This window comes from Patiria miniata, unplaced genomic scaffold (genome assembly GCF_015706575.1).
Source record: "Patiria miniata isolate m_02_andy unplaced genomic scaffold, ASM1570657v1 HiC_scaffold_1, whole genome shotgun sequence".
NCBI classification, from domain to species: Eukaryota; Metazoa; Echinodermata; class Asteroidea; order Valvatida; family Asterinidae; genus Patiria; species Patiria miniata.
The window spans coordinates 15,874,783-15,897,845 of NW_024037047.1; the positions used below are offsets into that span (position 1 = coordinate 15,874,783).

General features: G+C 40.5%; 1 protein-coding gene across 2 annotated transcripts in view; it reads right to left on the reverse strand.

Moving 5' to 3' along the window:
• LOC119723629 overlaps window positions 1-23,063 on the reverse strand; it is a 42,804-nt gene that overhangs the window by 19,156 nt on the left and 585 nt on the right. The window contains exons 2-13 of one of the 2 annotated variants that reach the window (XM_038194378.1): window positions 18,494-18,713; window positions 17,681-17,791; window positions 14,253-14,314; window positions 13,186-13,369; window positions 12,115-12,245; window positions 11,009-11,041; window positions 10,131-10,221; window positions 7,612-7,694; window positions 6,130-6,213; window positions 5,166-5,257; window positions 2,994-3,919; window positions 2,092-2,115 (exon numbers count right to left, since the gene is read on the reverse strand). In XM_038194378.1, coding sequence (XP_038050306.1) covers window positions 2,092-2,115; window positions 2,994-3,919; window positions 5,166-5,257; window positions 6,130-6,213; window positions 7,612-7,694; window positions 10,131-10,221; window positions 11,009-11,041; window positions 12,115-12,245; window positions 13,186-13,369; window positions 14,253-14,314; window positions 17,681-17,791; window positions 18,494-18,616 — 1,944 coding nt within the window. In that variant the 5' untranslated portion in view covers window positions 18,617-18,713. The remainder of the gene's footprint in view (window positions 1-2,091; window positions 2,116-2,993; window positions 3,920-5,165; window positions 5,258-6,129; window positions 6,214-7,611; window positions 7,695-10,130; window positions 10,222-11,008; window positions 11,042-12,114; window positions 12,246-13,185; window positions 13,370-14,252; window positions 14,315-17,680; window positions 17,792-18,493; window positions 18,714-23,063) is intronic. The other variant, XM_038194386.1, reaches the window with a different exon arrangement.

The following is a 23,063-nucleotide window of genomic DNA, read 5'->3' on the forward strand; positions in this document are numbered from 1 at the left end:
TGTTTACAGTATTTTCTGGTAGCTTGAGCAAACACTACAAACAGGCATGCAACTGGGAAGTAACAAGACTTTATACAGGGTGAGTCGGAAAAGGGAAACCCAAATGGTGCCACCTATTTTTTTTTGGAGACATTCTGCATGCAGGACTTTCCAGATCTAGGATATGAAAGCCCAATTAATAAGTTTCCTTTAAGCTAGATAAGATAATTAGCTAAATTAGTAAAATAATCATTCAAATCGCTCATGTGCTTTTGGACACAAACACCATTTTTTAACCTTGTCCATGGATCACATTTACAATGTAAGATATTTCAGTAAAAATGAAACCAGTCATATCCTAAAAAGGATACATGTATCAGAATAATCCCATAAGTCTCTGAGGTAGCCAAGTACATGTATATGTAGAAGGCAGGGCAAGACTATAAACTCTTGACATTATGAAGCGTGTTATTTTAACATTGGAAGCAACAGGTTTTTCAATAAATGTTATGATAAATGCCAGTTATCTTGGTTATGTTAGTGTTCTGATGTGTTTTTTGATGTGAATAATTTTCGTTTTGCTGAAATATCACTTACCTTAATTGTGATCCGTGGACAAGGTTTAAAAATGGTGTTTGTGTCCAAAATTCCTCAACTGGAAAAGTACCAGTACATGAGTGATACACGTATGAATGATTCTTTCGCTAAACCAAAGCTTATTACCGGTAGTTGGGCTTTCATATCATACATGTAGATCTGGAAAGCGCTACATGCAGAACTTCTTTTAAAAATAGGGGGCACTATTTGGGTTTCCTTTTTTTAATTTTTTTTTTACTCACCCAGTAGTGTTTTTCAATGTTTAATGGCATGTGTGGGTGGGCCGTCACCGCGTTATGGGGAAGTTTTTATTGTTAGGGTAATTAGGACTGACTTGTGAGGACTTTTTGCCGTCCCCCCAGTGTCTTCGGTCCCCAAAGTGCCATCAGACAACTCGTGTGTAGTCCCCACAACTATGGAACAAGTATGTGTGTACTGAAACACTTGTAAGGAAATCAATTGATCCAAGGAAAAAAGTTGCAAGCCAGTAGGATGGAAAATAAAGTCTTCAAAGCACACACTGAAGGCACTATTTCACAACATGCATACATGTACATGTAGATCTGCACTGTTAGGCTGTATGTACTGCTACACATGCACCAGTATGTTATAATTAACAATTGTTGACTGCTGTGATGTGGGATATGGCGTTTTTAACCCCCTCAGGCTGCATATCCCACATGACAGTAGTCAGCAAAGGTAGTGTGTCTGTGTGTCTGTGTCCCATGAGCCACTCGGCCGAAGCGGGGGCCACAGACGTACTGCACTTTCCGTGTTTGGTAGTTTTACATGTACCAATGAGGGGTTACAATGTACTTATCTGTTATTACATGTATGTTAAGTTAGTGTGTCCATGATGCTAAGGTGATAACCTTTGGAATTTGAATTTATGTTGTCAATAACGTTGAACAAAGAAATTGACTGGAGCGGGGTTTGAACCTGCGACGTCCGGATTGCCGTTCCGGTGCTGTATCAACTGAGCTAACCAGCCCTACATGTATGTTGGCGGTTCCCCATTTTGTCAATGTCTTTGTTCAAGGGGTGCTTGTCAGAAGCCATAAACCTGTATATGCCATGTACATGTAGGCAGGGATCACACCAAAGTCATGATGCTAGCAACATTAGGTATTCTGCTAACCCACAAAATGGCAAACGAGGATTACTCAGAGAAGATACCTTTGAAATTTTTAGTTTTTTTGCTTAAAAAAACCACTACCATGAATACCGGTACATGCATTTTCAATGAAGAGTGATACCGTAACCTCCCCCAACCAATCAAACCCCAATGGCATGTTTTGCTGAAATCTGTCAAGATGGGTACAGTACCCATAAACTGACAGTCTTTTACATTGGGTTGGCACACCTCCAGAAACAAAGTCAGTGTGCAGTTTCCCGTAATTGGAATTTGCCTGGATGGGTATGGTTCCTAGTAAATTATGATAGGGAGTTAGTATTAAATGGAGGTATCTCTCATGCAAGCGGGAAAACACATAAACAACTGCATGCAATACATACGTTTGTTTGGCCTTCAGATGATTTCTGGTACAAAAATGAGCAAAATCAAATTTTAAAAATGTATTGAACAAATACAAAGAAAAAGTTTGAGTCATTACTTAAAGGTTCCGGTATGTTTTCACCTGGTAATATACAACATTTGCTTTTGCTGTACTTTTCAGAAATGGATGGATTTGGGGGTTGGTACATGTATTTTATAGCAAATATTGATACACTGACCCGTTTAGATTTTGTGTTCATAGATGCTGGAAAAACTAAGAAAAAAAATATGTTCTTGTAGTCTGGTTCTCTGAGCCTACTTCAGACGAAACAAAGCAATTCATAGACGTCGAGAATTGTCAGGTCAGGGAACCAGACTAGTTGGCTTGCACGTGTTCATGGACACATAATCGATTGCAAACAAAATGAGAACAACTAAATTTGGTAAACTGGGGGCAATATTTGAAAAAGTCTGCTTATTGAGATTTTGACTGTCTGTGGCTGTTCAGACAGCAGGAGGCTTTTAGTCTTGTTCCAAGCCCGAATGTAGATTTAATTCCCCTAATACAAGTTCCCGACACTTAGTTAAGCTGTCACATTGGCAGAAAGAGCTATAAACAAGATGAACCAAGTCTAGTCTTCGGAACTTTGACAGCGCTAACCAGGTAATCTGAGCAATCATGTACCTCACTCATTCTGTATTTAAGCTATATGTTAAGCCCGTACGTGAGGTATGCTCAGAATTTTTCGTGGGTAGCACTGCCAAAGTTCCCATGATATGTTGTCTGCGTTCTCTACCACTGTGACGGCTAAACCTCGTTTCCCAGACATCAGGACCGGCTGTATTAACAGAATAAAATCAATTCAGTCTTGGACCAAAGACTAGAGGATTTTAATCTGTGTGACACCTGTGTTTCACTAACCTCAGCGATTTCTTCCAGTAGTGAGCTTTGTCTTCGTAACCCCAGCTTGCCCTGACTGATACCCCAGTTGATGCCAGCCGGGCCGCTAGCCAAATCCCCCGGTCCTTCTATCTCTTCGGCCTCCTCCATGACAAAACTATCATCCACTTCGACCTCCTCATCAAAGTCTTCAAAACTCTCCATCTCTGTTTTGTCTTGAGCTGCTTCTTCCTGAAAGCTTGGCAATGCTTGGGCTCTCCCAGAAGAGAGTGTTGCTACATCCTTGTCATAGTTCAATTCAAAGTTGTGCTCCTGGTCTACGTATTCACTTTCTTTTTCCTCTTCCAATGGTTCGCAGAGAGCAAGGGCTGCTACTTTCTGATTTAGGGTGTCAAGGAAGTTTACAGCGTTGTCCTGGTTAACCTTTGAATCAGACTTCCCATCATCCTTTGCGTCGTACCCCTCCATCCCATCATCCATCTGGGTTTCCTGATCAACGACATTAGGTCGGATTTTCTGGATGGGGAAATCTTCCACCGAATCGTCGCTGCCTGCGCGGTTGCGTACCATGTAGATGCCTGAGTCTAGCCGAAATCCCTCGGAGGATTCGAGGCTGCTACGGCGACTGCTTCCCGGAGTCGACAGACCATCCTCCTCCATGTTGCTTAGCAACTCCTCCATCTTTCCCATCAGCGCCACGTCCGCATTACCATCCATCAACTGGTAATTAACTTCCTGAATCAAGCTGCGGGGGACATATCGGCGCGCGTTGCCTTGCTTAACCCTCTCCGCGAAGTATACCGCTGCTTGCGCGCACTGCTCCCATAAACTGAGCGCAAAAAGTCTGGAGATACAACGTTCCGCACTGAGCAACGTGTAGCATCGGACTTGGGAGTTTGGATGGAGACAATACACTCTGGACTTGTAGACACATGCCCAAAGTATATCTACAAACAACAACAAAACGAATAAATGTATCTTTTTAGTGTAAGTTTGCGGTTGCAGCAAGTGAAGACAAATCTCTATTGTGAGTTTGTGAGGATCCAAAAAGAACCAGGAAAACATAACGTTTTGGATAGTATGCTCTGCCCATTGTCAGGGACTGAAAAAAAAACTTTTTTTAAGATTGTCTGAAACCCCTAATACATCTTAAGTGTACATCGTAAATATGCATGAAGAAGTACCAGCACGATTCAGAAGTATTTGGATGAAACTGAGTACTTGTAAACGGGGCTGGGCACTGGAACCGCGAATACCCAACCGCAGCCTCGACTCCAGGGGCACGTGCTCGTTCCTTACACGAACCCCTGGCTGTGATGATGACGTAAATGACGCTGATTGGCTATTCACAGGTACTGCGTGCTTATTTCGAAGATTGCACGCCGGGCGCGCCGATAATACGCTCGCGTGCTTTGCACGTAACGTCACGTACGAAAAAAAAAAATTGTGAGTCAAAAGTCGCGATGCCTGTACGATATGGATTATGTCAGCCGCGTTTTTCGCTAAAAAAAACCTGTATCTGTGGTTGTAAAGGCACGAAAGGGGTACGTACATTTAATACAAATCTTTGCTAAATAGCGCAACGTCCAAACGTTATGTTTGAAAGGATTGATTCTTCAAAATCACAACCTTTAACATTTTAAGATGGCGTCGGCATGTTAAACGGATAAACTGCAGCCCTAATTATAATGTGCCATATTTTGGAACATTTAAATTACACAATTCCAGGGGTTACGATTGCGCAAGGCATGATGGGAGACAGCATTGCGCAGCAAGATCGTACCCACGGGGCACGAGGTTGACCCAACCGCTGATGTCAGGAACCGGTTCCAGATTGTGGATACCAGTAAACAACTTCACATATTACTAGTAACTTCTCCGAAACTGAAAAAGGAAGCTGTTGACTGTCATTCACGGAGAATTTCCAAAATGAAATGCAGACTATTATGTAATAAATAGAACAGAATCACGTTTATGACGCTTACGAATATTTACACTGTAAAACTGCACGTATTGAACTCACTGTACACACTTGTATCTTGCTGAATTGAGTTTTGGGTTCACAATTTGAACAGAAAATCCCTAACTGAAGTGTGTTATCCTAAAGTGACATCACAGCAACAGCGCCCTCAGTTGTCACAAAAACGTGGAATATTTCAAATATTTACAAAAGTGGTCTTCCTGTTGACAAACCTTTGAAGTCCATGGACCACACCATGACCTTGATATGAGTTGGGTCAAACACGTAGATTGCTCTGGTGGTCCAAGTAAGCAGCAGGTTATGTCTGGAAATACAGGGGAGATACCCAATGATGACAAGAAAAGCAACAATTCAAGTACAAAATAACATAATTACATAATCTTCCAGTAAATTTGAATCCTCATGCCACATTTCTGGAAGTGTAATCATTAACCCTTACCCTCAGAGAATGGAGGAAGAAAAGTGGCCATCTGCTTTTCTGCTATCAGAGTAGCAGAAAAGCAGATTTTACATTGTTGTAACATGCATTTTTTCACTTTTCTACTTTTCTGCTAACTGAAACGCAGATTGAACGTTTTCTGAAAATGCATTGTTCTACTTTTTTGCTTTTCCGCTACCAGAAAAGCAGATTTTACTTTTCCCCTGTATGCTGGCTGCCGAAAAGTGGCCATCTGCTTTTCTCCGTTCTGCTTTTCCAAAAGGAGAAAAGCAGATGACCACTTTTCGGCCACCTAAGTAAAATCTGCTTTTTTCGGTGTCCAAAAAGCAGAAAAGTAGAATGCACAGTTGTTGCCAAACGTTCGATCCACTTTTCTGCTTTTCAGAAAGGAGAAAAGCAGATGGCCACTTTTCGGCCACCAGCATACGGAGGAAAAGTACAATCTGCTTTTCTGGTAGCGGAAAAGCTTAAAAGTAGGAAAATGCATTTTCAGAAAACGTTTAATCTGCATTTCAGGTAGCAGAAAAGGAGAAAAGTGAAAAAATGCATGTTAAAACAATGTAAAATCTGCTTTTCTGCTATTCTGATAGCAGCAAAGCAGATGGCCACTTTTCGTCCTCCATGCTCAGAGCCATATATTTAGCCCTGACTGTTCAGAAAAAGACAGGATTGTAACGATACAAAAACCTGAGCTCTTTTGCTTTTGTCATTTTACAATGAGAAATTGAAGGACTTACCCGTGGCCAAATGTTAAGAGTTGTGCAAAGTTGAGAGATTGAGATTTCTGGGTGTGATCTGCGCCAGGGAAAATTGGCGAACGTCTGGAAAAGGGAAGAGCAACATTTTTAAAAGTTCAAGTGTTATATAACATGGGATGCGCACAGTTCTCTAATAAGCACTAATGATCACTTTCATAAACATACACACACAATCACAAGTCAATCACAAGTTCATCACAAGTCCATCACAAGACCATCACGTCAACCACACGTTAATTACAAGTCCATCACAAGTTCATCACAAATCCATCACAAGTCCATCACAAGTCCATTATAAGTCAATCACAAGTTCATGGCAAGTAAATCACAAGTCCATTACAAGTCCATCACAAGTCCATTATAAGTCAATCACAAGTTCATGGCAAGTAAATCACAAGTCCATCACAAGTCCATCACAAGTCAATCACAAGTCCATCACAAGTCCATCACAAGTCCATTACAAGTCCATCACAATTTCATGGCAAGTAAATCACAAGTCCATCACAAGTCCATAACAAGTCAATCACAAGTTAATCACAAGTCCATCACAAGTCCATTACAAGTCCAAGACATAACAGATATGAAAATGATGCCCCCCATTTAAATGAGAACATTATACAAATAATGAATGTTCATGAGTTGAGTGCAATGTTAAGAATAATTTTGAAAGATAACAGATGAAATGTTCCATTCCATGAGACGAAGCCGAGTGGAATGGAACATTCCATCTGTCACCAACAAAACTAGTCTTTCAAATGCACGAATGTAAAACATTCATTGTTTGTTTTATACAACACCTAAAAAAATCTTCGTCATCTGATTGGTCAGAGCCACCAATAGTGTGACCGTGCAATAGAACTTCTATGTACCGTGCAATAGAACTTCTATTTACCGTGCAATAGAACTTCTATGTACCGTGCAATAGAACTTCTATTTTTGCGGTGCAGTTGGGCCGTGGGCTGGGATGAATAATTGAATGACATGTGATCAATCATTTGTCAATGGCCCATCAATCATATATGACAGGGATTTATTAAGGTGTTATTAACCCTAACCGCCCTGAATCCTCCAAAATCCTTTTTGCAAATTGGAGGAATTTGCAGGATTGAGGTTACATGGCAAAAGTGCGTTGCTGATTTTGGAGTACGCACTGTGTCAAGGTCTTGGGCCGGACCTTGTGTTGTTTATGCTCAGCCATGCATAAATTTAGTCCTTGATAATACTTGACATCCTCCGCACTGCTCCAGGATGTCACTGCCTCTGCCTCGGCCTATTGACAGTCATTGCCGCAGGATTCAGGCAGTGGTCATCTCTCCATGGACCATATTCAAGAAATAACGGAGGAATTTGCAGGATTGAGGCTATATGCTATTTTCCCATGAGGCCAACTGGAGGATTTTGCAGGATTGAGGCTACATCCTAGCAAAAAGGCCAAGGGAGTTAGGGTTAATATTAACTCACCCAGGTCCAACTACAGGTAGTGACGGCACAGTAAGTAGATGCTTGAATTGATGCGTTGCTAAGACCTGCCCCACAATGTTGCCCTGATATCAACATAAACGGGGTTTAATTTTAATGTCAAATAAACGGAGCATTCTAGTCCAATGGTTATGGTGTCTGAATCATGTGCAATAGCACAATGTATGTGGTTCAAACATTGTCAGGAACGTGGTGTTTTTGTTCTTGGGCAAGACACTTTACTACAATTGGTACAAAGTTACGGTATCTAGCCCGCATGCGGTTGCATGCGGTTAAACCCCAACACCAACATGGTGTTTGTGTTCTTTGGCAAGACACTTTACTACAATTTGAACACAATTATGGTGTCTAGCCCGCACGCGATGGTATGCCGTTCAAACCCTTAAAGCAACGTGGTGTTTATGTCCTTTGGCAAGACACTTTACTACAATTGGTACACATGTTATGGCGTCTTACCCGTGTGAGATGGTATGTGGTTCGGATTTTAACAATGGTGTTTGTGTTCTTGGGAAAGACACTTTACTACACTGGTTCACAGTTATGGTGTCTAACTCGCATGTGATAGATGTGGTTCGAACCCTAACAGTGACATGGTGGTTGTGTTCTTGGGCAAGACACTTTACTACAATTGGTTCACAGTTATGGTGTCTAACCCGCATGTGATAGTATGTGGTTCGAACCCTAACAGTGACATGGTGGTTGTGTTCTTGGGCAAGACACTTTACTACAATTGGTTCACAGTTATGGTGTCTAGCCCGCACACGATGGTATGCCGTTCAAACCCTAACAGCAACGTGGTGATCGTGTTCTTTGGCAAGACACTTTACTGAAATTGCTTGTCTATACCCTACATTGCAGTAATCTGGTGTCATAGCCTGATGAACTGGAGTAATAATTGTGCAGCGTACAGGCGCATTATGACATCACTAAATAAGCAGATCTATTACCAAGACAAAAAAGTTTTATAGGAACCCAAAGAAAAAAAATTGTACAGAATAACACTGATCATAATACAGCGGAACGCCGCTATAACGAACATCGCGGAACCCACATAAATTGTTCATAATGGCGATCGTTCAGTATAGCGATTTTAAGCTGCCAGTGCTCCGGCATTCACTTTTCAATAAATAGCGCCCTTCATAACTTCACCCTGCATGCCCTGGTAGTTACTGAAAGAAGACTTGGTACACGCGCCGACTACTGAATCATATAATTACACAGTTTTAGAGCCTACTACTTACAGCAATGGGTGGCTTTCCCCTTCTATATAAAGTACATGAGGGATATCATCAAACAAGCCCAAAGGTGTCAACCTCGTCCCCAGTGCTCACTTTATTTCCAACCTGGTTTCCAATAGTAAGCCCTGGATAGGACATTTTTTTCCTGTATCCTGATTCGATACCGCAATTGGCTAGTAATGGATTTTTATCTTGTACTTGGTGCTATTATTCACAACGTGCAGTACGAGTTTTCGCGATAATTCGTCCACGCCTTCTCGAAAATACTAATTTCCTTTCCAATTTGCTCATATTAATATGAAATATGATACTGCATGTTGTCTCGATAAGATCGTAACAGTTTGATTTAAAAAATCGTGTTTTCGTAACTCACGCTGTGCTTGCGCTGCTATGAATTGACTCTGTTTTTACCCCAGACACCGCATACAAAAACAAACGCTAATGTAACGCATATCCAGGCACCAGACTGTTCCTCATTTGCATACGTGTTCAAAAATCTTGCACATGCAAATGATCCAATACCAGGTCGAGAGAGCAGGTAGTGGTGGGCGCGTACTGCTCGACACCTTGGGGACGAGGTTGCAAAGGTGTAAAATTGTGCAGTATCATGGCCTCTTAGTCTCAAGTACTGAACTCAAGATCTGCGGGTAATTCTGCAGGTTGTGGGTTCGAGTCCAGCCTGGGGTTATGGTGCGTGTGCCCTTGGGCAAGGCAGTTTGTCACTCATTGCTTCTCCCCACCCAGGAATAAAGGGTTACCAGTGAGGCCAGAGGTTACTGTGATTGGATTTTAGCTGCTTTGCGCCAAAATGGCAGCATCAAGCTGTATACTGAGATTGTCCTTGGAATGTTTCATTGGTCCAGTAAGCAAGGGTAATAATAATTACCGGGAATGGGTCATTAGGGAGACTTTCCCATAGACTTGTGCACAAAATTTTTCCAACTTAAATGTGCCCTAACCCAATATTCCCTTGTCCTTTTTCCACGAATGTCGGTATTTTTACTAATTAGACCACGAGCAACAAATATAACCTAATTGCGACAATAACATTTTGCCTCTAAAGAGGGGCTGCGCCATTAGGGAGACAGTTGTGTCTCTCTAAAAGCCGGTGTCTCCCTATTATTGAAGAAATTACGATAACGTGTCTCCCTAATAGTACATTTAGTAATATAATGATTAGCAACTTCAGCTCCAACTGTGGTGGATATGTGGGTTTTATAAATTAAAGTGATCAACAGCACAATGCATTGAGTGTCCCATTACCTCCCATATTCTGCTGCTGGGGCGGGCGGAGTACACCAGGGGAAATTCCTTGGTTGCCTTCTGAAGAAAACAAGCTCCAAATTGCCCATCCCTAAAAAAAACAACGAACAAATGATGTTCAAGCTCCGATTGGTTGTTTGAAATCTTTTGAATGGAACTTGTGTAATCACTGAATAAGTTACATCACATTAGAGGGAATATACAACATTTGCAAACATCGAAAAATAAAACTACCAAGTTTTTACGAAGTACCTTACTAGGATGTCGGTAAACGACAGTCTAAAGCATCCTGTAAAATTATGGAACCTGGTGTGAAGTCATTTTCAAGAAAATTGTATTTTTGTATACATTTCCAACGGTGGTCGGCCGACCACCGTCGGAAAAACCTAACTATTTTTCAACTACTGCTCCAACTTTATACACTTTTTTCAGTCCAAATTTTGTTTGCTATTGGTTACATGTTCATGAACGGGTGCAGGCCAGCTAGACTGGTTCCCTTACCGTACAATTTTCCGGCATTTATAAATTGATTTTTTATCTTTAGTGGAGTCAAGGAACCAGACTACTTGAACATTTTTGTTTTTCTTAGTTTTTCCAGCATTTTCGAACACAAAACTTCAAACATGTCAGTGTAACAATATTTGATCTATTATACTAACCCCTCAAATAGTTCATTTCTGAAAATTACAGCAAAAGCCAATGATGTACATTCCCTTTAAAGATGCATTTTTCGAAGCCCTACAATAATATCTACAGAAGTACCGGATCAATTGGGTTGATACTTGGCATGTACATAGACAGGGACATGTTATCGATGAAAATCATGGCTCTGCACATGTACATGTATATGTAGGAATGAGATCACTGATAAATTTTACCTGAGTTTTGTTCCAACTGCATAAGCTTGTTTCCTGTAGGGCAAAATACAAAGCGCTTGTTTGGAGATTGTCTGGTTTTCTTCTGTTAAACCTCAGCTCCTTAGAAAGGGAGTCGAGAAGTATCAACATCAAATTATAGGTTTTGCCCTTCACCGACATTTAAACACTATATACTCAGTGTGTTACCTCCCAAGTGAAATGTATCAACCCACGACCTCCTATTTGCTAGTGTAGATGTCTTACCACTTGAAAGCAGGACTAGAAAGCAGGAGGTCGTGGGTTCGAGTCCCACCCGAGTGATTTTTTTCCAACTTTCACTCGGGAGGTAACACACTGAGTATACAGTGTTTCAACGTCGGTGAAGGGCAAAACCTATAATTTGATTTATATCACCCCAACGCAAAATTCCATCTTATAAAAGTATCAACATGAAAATAAAAGCCTTAGGTTTACGCTGTCTGATTTTCCTCCCCGTTTTGCTAGAAATAAAGGCAAAAAAAAACAGCACTCTTAAAGTTTCCCAAATGTTCAAAAATGTTGTTTTTTTGAAGGGCGTCATTTTTAAAATGGCCAACACACGGATGGCAATATAAAGTAAAATGGTCAACAAAATCTGAAACATTTTGTCAACTTTATACTTTTTTGTTCCCTTTCTTTTTTTGACCAAAAATCAAATGATGGGAATAACAATGTTATGGAGCATTTTAAAAGTTTGGCTTAAAACTCGTTTAGGAGCCAGGTCACTGAAAATGACCTTCGCCCTCGGCTAATGCCATTAACCCTAACCCCTTTAGTGATTTACAAGGAACCTTCCTCAATCTTGCAAAATCCAACACCATATGGTAAACTCAACACCCAAACTGTTGGACTCAGATTATGGTGGTACATGTATGCCTACATGTTAAGCATAATCAGTGGACTAGTGCAGTACTCTCTCCAACAGATGCCAACAAAACATGCAGTTGGATTTTGACGGGTTGGGTGGTTAGGGTTAACCGGAGACCAGCTTCTGAACCAGTTTAAACCAAACGTTTAAAATGTGCCATCACACTTTTATTCCCTGAATAGTTTTGCATTAAAATTAGGATCTGTACTTTGTTTCATACTTTTTGGTGTCACATATGAAGCACTTGGTTGTCGTGGAGGCGAGTAGTTTATCATCGCAGTAGTCCAGCTGCACAATGGCCGAGTCTGCATCCATCACGAGTTCCGTAGGCAACTTGAAAAGGCCAGACATCTGCATGCAAAAGCACAGATTTACTACTGATTACCTCTTAAATGCAAATCTGGAAAGATTCAAGCTCTTATGTAATCTTCATGTAACATTTCTTTTTAAATCCTGTTGCTGGTCAGGTTCTGTCCTTGGGCAAGCCACTTTACCCCAACTTGCCTCTCTCCACCCACGAGTATAAATGGGTACAGCATTAGCTCGGGAGTAGCCTAGAACTGCATTCCATCCAGGTGGTACAGAAATATTCTCAGTCGTTTCATGCCATGGAAACTAGAGGTAAAATCCGGCCTGACGGCATTGGATCAGAACAGAAAACCTTTACTAAGTTTACCGCATCTTTATTAATTTAACCTAACCCTAACTAGAAACCCTGCCAAACACAGCAACATGCAACACTTGTCTAAATGACAAGTCTGTCCAGTGTAGCAAGATCCATCAGGTCAAAAGTCTCAAGGCCACACTGCCTCAGAGTCTGTGGTCACCGAATGCAGCAGGATACAACTGTGGCATTGTTCAATGGGAAGAGCTCTCATTGTCTCAGAAGCGGCCATTTATGCACTGGTGTTGATCACTCAATGCAGCAAGGTCCCACAGACTTTGACACCTGATGCAATGTGTTGCGTTTGGCAGGCTTCGAGTTAACCAGTTCCCATCGGATGACGTGAATATGCGCAAAGGTTTTGCGGTATTTGGAACGGATGACAGATAAACACACAACTAGCGAGGCCAGAAATATCTGTCTGCGAGCGAGGCCGGAAATATCAGGGTGTGCTACCCACAGATAACGGCCTGAACCCGTCTGGCATCAAGGTTCATGAAAAACAATCCGCGCCAGGGTCCAGTCGATGTCAAAATAATCCCGGCGCGAACTGGTTAATTAAAAATACCGCCATCCTTAGTTGATGCACACACCCATTAAACCAACAACTCCCAGCCCCTTCCATACCTTTCGATGGTAGACGTTAACAAATGTGATACGTCCATGATTATCACCAGAAAAGAGTCGCTCACTGGTGGTGTCCCATATCATTGCCGTTACAACGCCGTTGCGATGTGCTGAGGACATCGCGAGGCGTTCCGACTTCACGCGTCTGTCAATATTCAGCTCCCATGTGATGATAACGCCTTGGCTAGAAAAGACGATCAATGACCAAATGGTCAAATTGTTATACATATTCCAAACATTTTGTGACCTGTCACCACGAAATGAGCTTTAAGTCGGAAATTGTCATTTTGCCGTACAGTGGGGCAAAGCCAAAATTTGAAGGGTAGTCGATTTTTTGTTTTCAGGTGAATCTTAATCTGTAAGTCCTGCTTTATCTTTCTCCACTTTTTTCTGTTCTGTCAAACATCTTTAAAACCTATTGCATCCCTTTTTTTATAAGTTGACTGTTTATTCACTGTAACACAACTGTAGGATTTTTAAATGCTATGTTCTCAAGAATCAGTTTTACCACCTCAAGTAAGTTGGTAGTCTATATTTCCGTTACTGAACTCAGTACCCCTTAATTTTGTATACATGTACCATTAGAAAGCTCTTGTTCTGCAGAATCCAGATATATAAATATCTCAATGTTAAAAAGTCTGACTTTAACCTCATTTGTGATGATAGTTTACATTTGATCTTGTGCACATTTTTTTTTTATTTATTTTTTTTCAGAGCGACAAAATTACTCAAAATCCTCAGTATACATGTAACTGGTGCAAGTTTTAGCTCAATGGCTATTACATGTGCATGTACATTTTGAGAAAACAGAAAAAAACATCAGCACATTTGGGGGTCTCGTTACTGAAGTTTGTTGCTAATGTGTGCGGCGGGTACACTTTTTTAGAACAACTTCAATGATTTGTTTTTCGGAATGTTATAATTTCAGGTGGAATATTGTCAAACACACAGATTTTCAAATCCCCCCCCAAAAAAAATACCAGTGTCATGTTCTTAAAGACATTTGGACAATATTTTGTTTATATTTGTTCACAATCTTCATTTCTTCAAATGAAAGCTTTCTTTACCTTGTTGCTATGCCAACCATGTTGTCGTTAGGTGCAAACACTACTTTAGTTAGGGCTCCTTCCTGGAAAAAAAATAGAAAATAAAGAAAATGAGTTAAGGACCCTTGTACATGTACGTATTGACAACATGGCCAATGGCAATAGAGAAAGTCGTGAGTACTTCGTGTCGTACGCACAGAAACCAGAAAGAGCATTGAAGTGTTGCCCCACCTACATGCATTGTTCACGCAGAGAGTACATTTGTAAATTTAGCCGTACAAAAGCAGTACATTTGTGCACAAGCATAGATGCTACATCTACATGTACATGTGCAATGAGTACATAGCTATGTCGCTCTCTAGAAAATTAATACATGTGGGTAGAACACCCCCCCCCATAAGAATGATAATGTATAGGGACGTACTGTGTATATACATACCCTGTATCTCTGCTTATAAAAGGAAACCTAAGTAAATCCTTTTTTTTCAGAGATTTCTTGACCGAACACCATGACAAAATAGATTGGGTTTTTTAGGCAGAATATATGAAATTTCATTTCATTTCAGAAACATTTATTTCCACATGAATAAGCACTTTAGAAAACAAAACAATTGTTACATCAAAACTACTAAGTGGAGACATTACACCAGAAGCCGGAGCTTATAAACGGAATGCCTTAAACACAACAAAAAAAGTATATATATAAACAATACTGAAAAAGGAAGACTAAATTCAAAGACAAAACACAACAAAACAATGAAAACAGAAACAGACAAACAAACGAAGTGGACATAAACTTAATAAACTTTACAGACGGACATACGAAACATACTAGTGATACATGTACAACGACACAGTTTATAAAATGGATGATGCAAGCAAACAGAAAGCACAATTAAAGCGAACGGTATGAATGTAGAAAAACCAACAAAAGACAAAGCAAACTATGCTATATACGGGGAGATAAGATGGTTCTTGAAAGTGGTTTTAAATCGGCCAACAGAGGACTATATTCAAGTTAACAATCCATTAGGAGAAAAGATAGTGCATGTTTTAGTACTCGTACTTGTATAAAACATTTGTAATGTCAAAAAATACATGAATGAAGCACACAGTGGTACACAGTGTACAATTTTGGATGCACATTTCCATGTACATGTTGTACACATGTATGCATATATATACATAAATGCACAATATGTACACATGTATATGTACAATGTATACTATCTATTTCACAATTCTTTTCTAAGAAGTACATGTATACAAATTTATTTAATCAAAAATTACCACACAAAATATTGCTTATCTTTTGTAAACAACTTGTGCAGGTTTCGATTAATGCCTTTGTTGTTTCTGTGTTGTGTTTCGGTTTTGGATATTGGACTATGGTCAATTGACACACAGATAAGATCAAGTAATTTACAGGCATGTAGGGAAAATGATTTGGTTTTATGAATAAAACAGGCAAAATAGATTGTGTAACATGTGCAATTATTATCAGGCATGCAACTGGGAAATCACCAAAAAAGAGGAAATTCAATTTTTCCCAGACTTTGTACAGTGTTTTTCTATTTTCAATGGCACACATGGGAAGTACAAAAAGAGGAAATCAGCTGATCCGAGGAAAAGTTGCATGCCTGTATTATATTACATGGATGTACCCCGTACATGTACATTTTCCACTGTACGATGTATACTATACAAAGTTAATGCAAACATTCATGTACATGTAGCACACAATCATGTAAGGAAACGTACGTACAACTGTACCGTACATGTATGCATAAGAACCAGTCAAGGCAGGCCTAGTAAAGCTGGTCCCAGAGTGCTCAAATGTCTATTCCCTCAATTGAAAATGGCTGTTCATTGGTTTCCAAGTCTTTTCATGCATGTGTGCACAAAGCAGTGGGCACACGTTTAGCAAATATTTCAAGAGACGTTTAAATTATTAGCCACATTCACAAAGGCTGATACATGTTCATTATGTCTGCAGACCGATGTGATTGTCATGATGAATCAACAATGGCAGTCATTGAAAAAGTAAAAACTTAACTACGTGTACCCCAAATGTAATCAATTACTGCAGTATCATTTCGGTTTGCGGTAACACCATGTGGTGATAACTACTGCTTAGAAGATATTAGTTCTGAGAAGAACTTGTCCCGCTTATTATCAACTTTGCTAAGTAGTTTTTTTGTTCTGATAAGAACAAACTGCTTAGAAGATATTAGTTCTGAAAAGAACTTGTCCTGCTTATTATCAACTTTGCTAAGTAGTTTTTTGTTCTGATAAGAAGATATTAGTTCTGAAAAGAACTTGTCCTGCTTATTACCAACTTTGCTAAGTAGTTTTTTGTTCTGATAAGAACAGTCTGTTCTTATCAGAACAAAAAAACTACTTAGCAAAGTTGATAATAAGCAGGACAAGTTCTTTTCAGAACTAATATCTTCTAAGCAGTAGTTATTACCACATGGTGTTACCGCAAACCGAAACGATACCGATACCCCACCATGCAAAGCCTCACATCTTAAATTACTGCAGTGCTTCTAAGGTTTTGTAAATTAACCAGTTCGCGCCGGGATTTTTTTGACAAGAACGGAACGGAACGAGGTGCTGGATTACTTTTCACTCGACCTCAAGCCAGGCGGGTTGAAGCCATCACCCTCGGGCAGCACACTCATATTCCCAGCCTCGCTCGCTGCGAGCAAGTCGCTGACAGATATTTCCGGCCTGGCTCCCTGCGTGTTTATCTGTCATCCATTCCGAATATCACAAAACCTTTGCCTGTATACACTGCCTCCGGCGCGAACTGGTTAAACAGAGTTTGAAAACATCTTGAATTGTTTTCTCCATTGCACGTTTAACTCAAAGGAAGACTGCGTTAACGCCTGTCCCATTGTGTAATCCGTATTTCATTTAAACATATGTGACCTGTTCTGTCAAAATCAGACTTTTCTGGGCATAAGGTCAAAAATGAGATTTTTGCATATTGTTAAAATATGGTGTTTTTTTTTCCTTTTAATAGGGGGTTTAATTTTTGAAACCGGTCATTCCTGGGTAGAGTTATGCTATTTTGAAGTTTGTTGTGTCGAAAAGTAGAAAACGGAGAAAATGGCCACAAACGTCACAAAACAGTAATTTCTTTAACTGATGTATCTTAACAAATCATCAAAAATACTATATTTGGAGTTCGAATAAGGGTTTCAAACTTTTATAGTATATTTTAGACATGTTCAGGATTACAAATATGCAAAAATTAGAAAATTGAAAAAAAATCACCCCCACAGCGTTTTTTGGCCCTACATGTATCTCAATTTCAACCTCTGCCCAGAAGCGTCTGCTTTTGACAGAACAAGTCACATTTTTGAAAATGTGTACACGGATTTACAATTGTTTCCATAGGGTCCTTCCTATCTACTGTTCCCGATGCTTCAAACTTGACTTACCGTGTTGGAGAAAACCTGAAGATACTTGAAAGTGTTGCGATGAAAGACGTAGAGACTACCGGATGACGCACCCAGACCGATGTAATTCTTAGAAACACCAATACAAGTGTACTGAAAAAAAATTGAAAACAAGAAAACAAAAACGAAAACTGCATATAAACAAATTTTCACACTATTGTTAACAACGTTCAGGTACAGGTTCCAGGTGCAATACGTGTTTTGAGTCACGCGATAAAATAATTTCGAATTTGAATTAAAAAATTGCACGACTTTTTTATTTAAATTATGTAAACACGCTACTTCATTTGTTCGTATTAATTTTATGAAAATGCACATCCATGTGCAAACAGGCTACTAGAGGAATGCGAACAAATTTCTTGCGGTGTTATATACAATATACGAACGATGATAATCTAAGAAACAAGTTTAGGCCAAAAAAAAAAGTCTCCAGTTTCTGGTATGGAGCTTGCCCAAAAAGTGGTGTGGCGACGCGGCTAAACTTAGTGCAAATATATGGGAGTACAGAGAGGCCACATAGAGCTTATTCTCGATCATAACCCCATCCAAAAACACGTTAAAATTGTGCAGCAGCAGGATTCCAGTCAACATGGTCAAACCAGTGAGTTTGGTTGTTTTGAGACATCATCTTTCATTGGAAAACAAACTTTTTCATTTTGTCGATGCGCAAGGCTACGGCGACGCGCCTGCATACCAGAAACCGGAGACTTTTTTTTTTTGGCCTAAGATGACAATTTTGTTTTTTATACATTTCCAAAGTGGCGTCAGGTTACTACACTTTTAGTTTCTTTTTACCTTTATTCTACCGGATGCTTTGATGGGTGATGTCAGGCCTTCGGCTGATACCAGTTCGGCCAAAATGTGAAACCCATCCGGGTGGGCCGTGGTTCCACTCCCGCTCGTCAACGGCTTGGCCATGTTGCTAACGGTGTGACATCATCTGTTCACAAAACTACAGAGGGTCCTGTCTGATAGTGAGACTTATCATGGTGACTGTTAACTTACGGGCATGATCCTGTGAGAAAACACACAAAAGAAGCAAACTTTTAGGTTATTGAAATCATGTGCCATGGGTTTCAGCCCTGACGGGAAACATGGTGCTTGTGTTCTTGGGCAAGACACTTTACTACAATTGCCTCTCTCCACCCAGGAGTATTGTAAATTTAACACATGTGAAGGTAGTAATGTAGGTAGGGACCGGATGGCAGATGTGCTGATCTCGATCTGCTGGCTGCAGAAAAACTAAAGTTGTAGATCACAAACATTGATGATGTTCTAAAACCAGCATGTTTTGCAAGAAGTGAGATATCAGACATTTTCCAGTAAGCATGGTTAGCAAATTTGGTAACACTAGGCACGGCCCGTCGAAAATGTGCCTGTACGGAAGGGGCAGAGAACTGCTCATACAAACAACGCACACGATTCAATGGTGTTGTTTTCACAGGTTGAATGCACACTCACAGGTTGAACGCACATTTTTTACATGTGGACAGACATAAAGAGATTCCTCGAATTATAGTAGGAAAAAATGAGGAAGAAAAGTGTGCTATTGCTTATTTACCCATTGTTGATGATGGAATAGCCCTGATCTCTTTTCTTGAAATGAAACCTGCTGATATTCAAGAAGATGTCACTGCCAATTGTTCAGATGTGTCAAGAAATATCAGAATGTCAATTTTGAGTGTCATTTAATCAACTGTTTTGGTAAGTCTTTCCCTTAGGATTAGGAACGGGGTCCTAAAAGTAAGGATTACCGTCTGCTTTAAGTTTAGGTAATAAAAAAACATCCTTTTTGGCTCTAATTTGATCGAAACTAAACAGGGGCCTTACACCACACGATCGCCGTTTAATATGCTTCTCATCTCAACGACTGTTTTATGTACATAGTCCTATGTGCCCCGCGCCGTCTGACAGTGTGGGTTTTTGGAGCGGGACACATATCAGAGGTCAGAACATGAAACAGTCATTGATTAAGAGCAACTTGTTTTCTTCAATGGTGACGTCACACACGCGCACGATGAATTATGCATCAGTCATGTCAGTGAAATGGACTGTCCAACTCGGCAGACACATTTAATTGTGAGCGGTAAGTTCAGAATATTTTTTTTTTTTTTAAATTACCGGTTGTTTGGAACAATTTAAGGGGTCTTATGCAATGTCATGAATGTGTGGATCTACATATGTATCCAGGGTTGTCTTTCTCATTTGTATTCTCTTTACCAGTTTTGGGTAGCTTGAGTAACTCCAGCTGACATGCTCATAATCATATTCATTCACATGTAGCGCTGGAGACATAACCTAGTCGTTAGAATGTGGTAGCAAGAGACCTCTCTCAAAAATTGTCCATTTTCACCTCTAATATCCCACCCCCGATTTCCGGTCATACTAAAAAGCGTCAACACAGCGTCAACACACTCCAAAGCGTCAACACGGCGTCAACACAGCGTCAACACATCCAAAATGCATTAAAAGTGACAAAAGCAGTATGTAGCCCATATAGTATGGACAGAAACAAGATTTTGGCTTAAAATCAATAGGTTAAACGCAGAGTTGTAACGAGTCACTGATTTTTGTGACTCGAGTTGAGTCGAGTCATTTTAAAGAAGTGACTTGAGTCGAGTCGAGTCATTAGGTCAACAAGGTCGAGTCGAGTCGAGTCGAGTCACAGAGTGTGGTCGAGTCGAGTCGAGTCGAGTCAAGTATTTAGCCCGAGTCAATTCGAGTCACAAATATTTGAACACTTAATTACAATAAAAAGCAACAAACACAAGAGAGAAAGAATACAAGGCACCAGTCTATTACGGAAATCCAAAGACATAAAGTATGCTGTATGGTACCCAACCAACAGTTTCCATTGCTAGCTCACGTCACAGATAAGAAGATGTGAAACTTCTGTCTTATAACTGGTTTGGCTTTGGGTCTAGATTTTGTTGTTCGCTGATCGCTGACAACGTTAAATATTTTTCGCAAGTAAGTTCTGCTTTTATTTTGGGACTCGAGTCTTATTAGCCTTCCTCGAGTCGAGTCGAGTCATTCTGATGAGGGACTCGAGTCGAGTCGAGTCATTTGCTCGCAGTGACTCGAGTCGAGTCGAGTCATTTACCCGTCGGGACTCGAGTCGAGTCGAGTCACCAAAAAATGTGACTCGAGTCGGACTCGAGTCGAGTCATTGACTCGAGTTATTACAACTCTGGTTAAACGTCTGAAAATTGCGATTTTCAGTTCAAGAAAATTGGCTCTCCGTGCTGCTCCGAGATCGGCTGCCATGTTGCCTCAGTGGCAGCGCGGACCATACCATTATGCTAAAGGGTGATAGCGTTGTACAATAAACCTCAGTCCCTCACAGATCAGAGTGCACTGGTGTCCCTCTCTGCAGCAAGACGCCCTCTGTTGTTTATGACAAGATTACTTGCACACCCCTACTTGAAATGGTGTAGTCCAAGCTTTGTGCGAAGTCAAAATGGTGGCAACGGCCGTGCAAGTGAAGGGTCATTTTTTCGCGTGAAAATACTATATTTCTAACAACGAAATGGAAAGTCAATTCAATGAAAATTCTCTTTTATTCTATGCTTTACAATTATATAGGCCTACCTTTTCTGTTAATTCAGAATGTGTTTTGGATGTGTTGACGGTGTGTTGACGCTTCTGTCATGTGTTGACGTTGTGTTGACGCTGTGTTGACGCTTTTTAGTGCGACCCCAGATTTCATTTACATACCTCATACATTCAGCAGTCATTCACGAAGCTAATGATCAACTTGAAACAGACCACAAAAAAAACAAATGTGAAAAATCTTGACGATTTTGGTGGCTTGTCCGTAAAAAAAACGCCAGTTGCAACGGCTGTCGTCCATTTGGTTTTGTTAATTATGTAAATGCATGCATCACACTCTAACGAATAGGTAATTATGTCTCCAGCGCTACATGTGAATGAATATATACATGTAGTATGAGCATGTCAGCTGGAGTTACTCAAGCTACATGTAGTTTTGGGGGCCTTTTGTCATGTTTGTCCTCGTTGTACGAGGGTATGCACAAAATACATACCGTGTACTTGTCACCAAAGTAATATGCCAAATCGGTGGAACGTTAGTATGGAGCCTGGAGGGTACCGTTGTTTAACGCTCCACTCACAACGGGTGTCGGACGCTTCGCCCCATTTCCACGTCGCCCCATGTCACTTCGCCCCTAACCACTTCGCCCCATCCCCACATCGCCCCATCCCCGCTTCGTCCCATCCCCACTTCGCCCCATCCCCACTTCGCCCCATGTAGATTGGTTTCTCCAAGAGTGAAATTAGGATGTCAAAGGTCAACCTTGTCCCCAGGGTGTCGAGCAGTACGCACCCACCACTACCTGCTCTCTCACCCTGGTATTGGATCATTTGCATGTGCAAGATTTTTGCACACGTATGCAAATGAGGAACAGTCTGGTGCCTGGATATGCGTTACACATTAGCGTTTGTTTTTGTATGCGGTGTCTGGGGTACAAACAGAGTCATTTCGTAGCAGCGCGAGCACGGCGTGAGTTACGAAAACACGATTTTTGAAATCAAACTGTTACGATCTTATCGAGACAACATGCAGTATCATATTTCATAATAATATGAGCAAATTGGAAAGGAAATTAGTATTTTCGAGAAGGCGTGGACGACTGATCGCGAAAACACGTACTACACGTTGTGAATATATAGGCCTAGCACCAAGTACATGATAAAAATCCATTACTAGCCAATTGCGGTATCCAATCAGGATACAGGAAGAAAGTTTCCTATCCAGGGTTTACTATTGGAAACGCGGTTGGAAATAAAGTAAGCACTGGGGACGAGGTTGTGTCAAAGGTATATTGTCGTTCTCAGATAAGTGGGAGACGGGTTGGTATAGCCGGGTTGGTATAGCCGGGTTGGTATAGCCGGGTTGGGAACAAAGTTGGATCTTTTACTTCAAGCTTTTTTCGATAGCTTGAGAGGTTGGTTATGAATTGTTCGGTAATCCTTACTTTTAGGACACCTCTATTTTTCACGAGTTCTGTTCAAAACTGACTTTTGCAGATGTCTGTCCAGTTCCAAAGTGACTTTTGCAGGCTAAAGCAGTCTTAAGAAGTCAAGAAGGTGTCATTGCCAATTGTTCAGATGTGCCAAGAAGTATCAGAATGTCAATTTTGAGTGTCATTTAGTCAACTGTTTTGGTGAGTCTTTCCCTTCCTATATAGGAACGGGGTCCTAAAAGTAAGGATTACCAATTGTTCATTTGGTGGGCTAATTCTTTCCGTTGGTTAGCAATTAGTGAATCTGTTGGAATTGTTTTTAAGCCAATAAAATAGATGAGTTTTTTTTTTTTTTACATGTAACACTAACACTAGTAATA